The sequence below is a fragment of the Lygodium microphyllum genome, chromosome 26, assembly GCF_053477565.2.
Source record: "Lygodium microphyllum isolate KBCC chromosome 26, Lygodium_microphyllum_v1.1.10, whole genome shotgun sequence".
Classification (NCBI taxonomy): Eukaryota; Viridiplantae; Streptophyta; class Polypodiopsida; order Schizaeales; family Lygodiaceae; genus Lygodium; species Lygodium microphyllum.
In genome coordinates, this window is record NC_141160.1 from 41779251 (window position 1) to 41786079 (window position 6829).

At 39.8% G+C, this 6829-nt stretch overlaps 1 protein-coding gene across 1 annotated transcript; it reads right to left on the bottom strand.

The window, feature by feature from the left end:
* Positions 1 to 3206: 3206 nt before the first annotated feature.
* Positions 3207 to 5650, bottom strand: LOC148013189 (uncharacterized). Its single transcript, XM_087667955.1, has 2 exons — positions 5285 to 5650; positions 3207 to 5178 (listed from the first exon to the last, which is right to left on the bottom strand). The coding sequence occupies exons 1-2, from the start codon at positions 5348 to 5350 to the stop codon at positions 3889 to 3891; spliced, it is 1356 nt and encodes a 451-aa protein (XP_087524081.1). The 5' UTR covers positions 5351 to 5650; the 3' UTR covers positions 3207 to 3888.
* Positions 5651 to 6829: the final 1179 nt, after the last annotated feature.

Here is a 6829-nt window from a genome sequence, read left to right on the forward strand (position 1 = left end):
AAATATAGAATTTTCTTTAATTCCAAGCAAACCACAAAGATGCTCTGTCCACCTATGTAGTTCCACTATCAAGCTTAGATGGCAATCTAAACAGATGATAGGAAAAGAGTTTAAGGCTATCTAGAAGAACTCTGACAAGGTGAAGGATAAATTGATGATGGCTTCCTTTTATAGCTTGGAAAGATAGTCTAGTTGGCTTTTTCGACCATATTATGAATCCTAAGGGATATTCAAGGGAATATTCCTTTTAAATCGTCGAGCCACGAATCATGCCCCAAGCCTCTGTCAATGAAGCTGCTAGCCCCCTTGAGACCCCCCAACCAAGGGCCTCTTCCACATCCCCTAAACCCCAAAATAGGGGATCCTTGATATCTCCCACACCTTGCAACTCAATGCAATATGCCTCGAGTTGCTACTAGCGTAACTACTCTATCTAACCAAAAGGCTAGGCCCACAAAGGTCACCATTTTGCTATCCAATTACATAGACCTTATATCTAACATATAGTCAAGCCACCCCAACCAATGTCTGAGCTCACAAATGGCTTCTCCTCATAATGAGAGCCTTACAACTGAAAGTGCCATGGATCATTGGTGGCACCTTATGAGGATGCGGAGTTGAGCGTATCTACTAATAGTACATTCTTAGACAACAACAAAAGCATGAGCATAGATACTACGATCTTCAAAAAGTCCTACTACTAATTTATAAATGTGCTAGATTTCATCTCCATGCTTACTCAAGGTAGTGAATACCATTTCTATCACTTTTGTTATCACAGAAAATGATATTTTATTATCACAAAAAGGATTTATGAAAAACTTATTCAGATATTACTATAGTTGTCACAAAATACTGCATACAATTTCACTTATTTTATTAAACAATATAGTGATCTAATAAACCTCTTTGCTCTCTTTAAAACAACTATTGTTGATCATGATATACAATCATCTTCTATCAAGATGAAACATAAGCATTGATACTTGCTATCTTTCAAATAACTACATTGATGCAATGATATTCGAAATACTATAAGTAGTATTGCTTATTATCTTTAGTCTCTTTCAAACAACTACTACTAATCACAATATATAGGTGCCTACTGTCACAGTTGTCTCTCATAACACAAGTGTTGATGTTGTGATACTCAAAATATTGCATTTGTGATTTTGAGCTAGCAAGCTTTCATCATCATTACTCCAAGGTAATAAATACTTGTGTAATGATTGATATGATTGCAGTATTGATTGCTCTCACTCTAAAAATAAAATTTGTTTGTAGATGCAAGATACTAAACTTAGTACCTTACAAACAATCTTCCTTACTCTTTGCAGATCGTGAAGTAGCAATCATGTAAAAACAACCTACTACTACTCTTGTATCATGCACAGGATACAATTGCTACTTGGTAAATTTATCTTTTATTTTTTTCTTGAGCATAGCAATGCTATTAGCAATCATACTACTCTACTACATATTGAATATATAACAATGCTTATAATTCTTTTTTGAAGAAGTGCCATACTATTGCCTAGGCTATAAAAATATTTAAAAACTCTTTCATATCATGTACAATTATTTAATTATTGTATCAATAAAAAGTATACTATCAATAGGCATTGAAAGCTAATCCATCATTTTTGCATCTCTACATCATGTATAGCTACACGAGACTATGAGCTTATTAGCTCTAATGTCACTTGAAAATATAAGAAAGGATTTTCCTCTAGATGGCCCACATTGCCAACTTAACAATAGATATAACTAAAACACAACTCTCTGAATGTATTCCAACTTATTGTAGACATCACTATTGTCTATTTATTGCAACATCTCATATACACTATGCAAGCCTTTGCCTATTTAAGTTTCCTCATTACCCACAGTTTCCTTCCACATTACCCACAGTTTCCTTCCACATGCTTACACTTCTCTTCCCTACAAAAAGTAATTTCCATACTACAAAAACCTTTGTGCTACAACCATGTTACTACTATTGATTCCTAATAACCTTAGACTACTTTCATCCTTTACTTACATTAAGCATGGATCATAGCAAGGTAGCACATACTTGCAAGAGTGACGTGGATAACAACTAGGGATTGTTGTTGACACCTATTATGCAAGTTCAATCTTTTAGTGCTTACTAACAGTTAGTTTGTTCCATTTACAAGAATGATGGCCCCCTTGTCCTTTAAGTTCATATTTAAACTTGCTTTAGATAAATAAGACTAAGAAATACACAACATTATGCTAGCCATGAGTTGACTTTCTATTTTATGCTCTAGCTCTCAATTGTTTCATTGAATGTTCTTCATTATTTCTACTTCATTATAACACACACACATGTAACGTGCTATGAAGGAAATGTTGAGCTTTTATCTGAACGTATGTCCATTGAAATTTGACACACAAAACAAGTAAAATTGATAGTAGAGCACACAATAAGACTATAGGAATCAAAGGGAAAGTAAGAGCTCTATTCTATCTTTGCTTCAAGATATGGACTTTGGCATTGCATTACCATCACTATTGGCTTCTTGATTGAAGCACAATACAATTAAGAAAGGCACTTGTGACTCAACAAATGTGTTAATTTTATCGTTACATTTGGCATTGATGAAAAATTCTAGAATACAATGAATGCACGTATGTGTGTGCATGCGTGCATGTGCACACATACATCGGAGAGCCAAAGAGGGAGAGACATTAGGACAAAACTCAATGTATCAAATTAAAATGAAGGTGATTGAAGTGAAGTTCATAACCCATCTTTAAGGGCTACTATGCCACATGCATAAACACTCAACTACTAAGTCGCCCCACTTATAGTGCTTATAAAAGTGCCGAAGGGAACATAAAATCCATTTGCTAAAAGTGGAAAATCATCACATTCCAAAGCTTTTTGGTATTATGCTAATGTTTGACTTTTACCAATTGCATAGTAGATGGTAGGAACAATTTTTGCAGACATAGAATTTTAAGTATTTAACATTTATAAATTAATAACATTGAGAACACATAATTAACAAGAGATAACTTGTAGATATCTCACGATGATATTCACAACATACAAAGATTCTTTATAAATGTGCATGAGCTACAGCTCTACCATCTTGCCACCTTTTTGTTGTGGAGCTAAAATTTTATCATCCACCACTTCATACGATATGATTTGTCTAGCTCTAATACTCTTTATTTGGTTCTAAACACTGCCCATTAAGACACCTGATTGCATTCTAAGGCAAATAAAAACCAAGCAACTTCATATTCATATGATACCTTAGCATGAAGGTTCTAAATAATACTAGACAATAATGATTTTGAGGGTCTAATGGTTTGTACTCACACAAAGCCTATAATGATTTCATCAGGGTCTAAGGGCTTTGTACTCACACAGCCTAGAACAGTGTAATTGTGATTCTATAGTCAAGCCAAATTGTACGATTAAACATATTACAAAAGAACCTTTAATATTCGCTATTTCCCATTGTCAAGTCTACAGTCACCTGGGTAGGTTTCAGCTCAACAGAAGCTGCATCTAAGTACAAAAGTGCAGTTGGTCTCTGTTCATGCTATGCAGTTTTTCTTTCAGGATTACTCACTTTCTGGGATTCCTTATCAACCGTCTCTTCCTTCTTAGTATCACAATCCCCATACTTTTCAAGCAACTCTAATGCCTCACCTCCTGCAGTGCCACTCGTTGTATCGAATTTGACAGTATCATCCAAGCTGACACTTCAAGGATGGATCAATCAGCTGCATTTGTTCCAGGATGCCCGCTGCCTGTCTAGCACTTCATACATCTCACTGATTGAAGCATGTTCTTTACTTTTTCTATTTTCTTCCATATGCTTCTCATGCAAAGATGGTAAATCTCTAATGCTAAACCTTTGCATCTGTCTGACCCATCTCGGCAATGAATTCCCCATCCCTAGTCTTCCCAAAAGCCTTCAAGATAGCTCTATCACTCGCAGTTAGACCATTGGGACCAACTGTATCTGGATCCTGTAAAAGCGGATTATTAGCAGGGTTCAAAGGATCTAGGACACCTTTGGTTGGCCTTTCTTTCTTGGAGGAATCACCTTTGTTGACTCTTTTCCCTAGAGTATCAGTCCACTGCTTGTTTCTACCCTTCTCAGTCTGTAGAAGTAAGGCATCCTCTATTGCTGTCACTTCTTCTAGTTTGTTACTAATGTCTTGGTCTAAAAGTTCATCATCAGAGCTGAAGATCTGTGGCTCAACGATGTGGGCATCAGTTAAAAAATCAGTATGACTTTGTCTTGTAGATGATGTTGTGACTCCCTCTGGATTTCTTCCATCTCGTTCCAACACTTGAGGAAATAGGTACTCTCTCTCTTTTGTCCTTCGGGCAAATCCCAATAGATGATCCCAAATAATGCCAGCCCTTCTGTTGTTGGCAACGGTTCTAGACAAATTATTCACCGCTTCATTGCTTCTGTCCAGACCTTCCAAAGGATCCCATCTTGGGATAGTTTTTATTCCATCCAATCTTTGAAGAAACTTCGCAGCCTTTTTTTGTGGATACTCAACCTTTGCGTGACTGTTTTGCACTATAGATACATCTCCTTTCACATGTTCATCCACATCTTCTTTGTCAGCAACCACTGTACTGTCCTGTGGAGCTTTGTCATCCAAATTCTTCCCTTTAAAAGCTTTCTCAATTGCAGAATATGACAATAAATTGCCTGATGAAAATGTGCTTGAGTCGCTTGCATCGACTACTTTTCTTGTTGGCGGATCTTCTTGTTCTTCTTCTGTTTCATCCTCATCGTCTCCATCATCTTCATCCATTTCATTGAATCCTTCTACAGCATTGTTGTTAGCATTCTCAAGCTCATCTATGTCCAGCTCACTACCAGTCTCAACATCCTCATCTAATGCGTCTTCATCGACATCATCATCATGGCCGTAATCCCCCTCCAGAGAAGTATTTCGTGCTTTCATCACCTCAAATTCTATTGAGGCATTTGCCCTAAGCCTGTCCGCCTCTTCTCTTTTGTCAAGAATTGCCCCTTCTGTAACACCATGATTTGACAATTCATGTGCATCATGCTCCCCCTCTGTATCAGTAGGTAATTCGACGATAAGGCGCCGTCCCAAACTGAACGCGCTAGTAGAAGAGCCAAGTCCGGCTGCTGAGGGACCTCCAAGCTTAGAATGAAGAAATGCCAGAGTGAACAAGAGCAGGATTAAGGCAAAGAAACCCAGAAGATGAGCTGCTTTCTCTTGGTGGACACGAGGAGAAGCAGAAGAGGACCTGAAGGACCGGGTACGGAGGCGAGGCTGCGAGCGCTTGAACATGATCGTGCAGGCGTTGCAGCATTATCTGGGAAGTCTGTCTGTAGCAAGCAAGCACTCCCGACGCGCACTTCCCATGTCCGTTCCTAGCCTGGCTTCATAAGGAAACATCAAATGTCTTGATTCAAGACATCACTGGTAAGCACATCAGGCTTTCCGCACTTTCTTGTCAGAAAAGGCCCTCTTTGACGTATCTGCTGATAAACCCTAGCCCCGGCAGAAGATCCCTACACAAGGTAGGTGATGGTGACGAAGACAGACGGCCATGGACAACAGTTCACTCGCTTTTCTGCAGTTCACCCTTCACGAAAAGGTCGCTGATACAGACCCTTCCAATTTTCAGTGAAATAGTGAAAGGAAAGTAGAATCGTTTCTATATATTAACTAAAGGTTAGGCTAGGTATTTCCGAACTAAATTTGACGGCTGTTTTTCCTGTCAAGGGCTATTTTGCCTGTCAAAACAAGGCTTTTCGAAAATGCCCTGTCAAATTACAAGTCAAAGATCAAATTTTGCCTGTCATCAAGACATGCCCAATCAAAATGCCCCTGTCATTTGGCATGTCAATATTTACGAGTTGCCTTTCATTTTTATTAGTTGTATTGTAACTTGTAAGTACCTAGAGGCTAGCAAGTCCCAGGACCCACGCAACTTGCAAGTTGCAACCTTTCAAGTTTCAACTACTACCTTAAGGCTTATCTAAAACTAAACCCTAGGATTCTAGAATCAACGGCCCTAAATCAATCTGAGCTTCTAATGTGGTTGAGATTCGAGATTGGAAAAGGGATGTACTCTGCAGTGTGTGATTGGAAATTTCCATTGTCCACGAACTTCAAAGAAGATACTCTCGACTCTCGAGTCTCGTCTGAGTCGTGACTCGTCTTGACTCTCGACTCTCCACAGTCCACTGTAGTCTGTCCAGTCCACACCAAGATTCGTGAACACTGAAGTGTAAGGCAGCAGGCTACGACGTACGTCTCTCTCTCGCGTTGCGAGCTAATGCATCATGCAATGTGCATGATATGCTCAAGCGTAAGGCTTAAATCCTTAGCCTTAAAGCTTGAGGGCTAAGGTTGGAGCCTGGAGGCGACCCGCGACTCAAGGCGCGAGCTTGCAGGTAAGTTGGCCGCAGCAAGGTGCAACTCGCAACTCGTGAGTCCCAAGGTACCAGGCTACCAGCGCAGCCACCACGGTCCAGGCTTGAGGCGACACTGGAGTCCTGCCGCAGTGCCGCTAATTCATTTTCGTGCAACGTGCTGGAGCCTGGTGCAATGTGTTGGTGCAACGCTTGGAAGTTGACTACTGGATCAAGGCTCGAGAGGATTCAGGAGTCGGGACACTAGCTTGAAGGGCATAGATATGGGCGGCAGCTCTGCAGCCTACAAGCAGCTGGTGCGACAGTCGGTCCGGCTGCTAATGTGGTGAAGATGGGCATAGCGATGTGCCACTGCTAATCTGTGGTAGTTAGAGCCTGGAGATAGAGGTGCCATAATCCATTCATAGTGA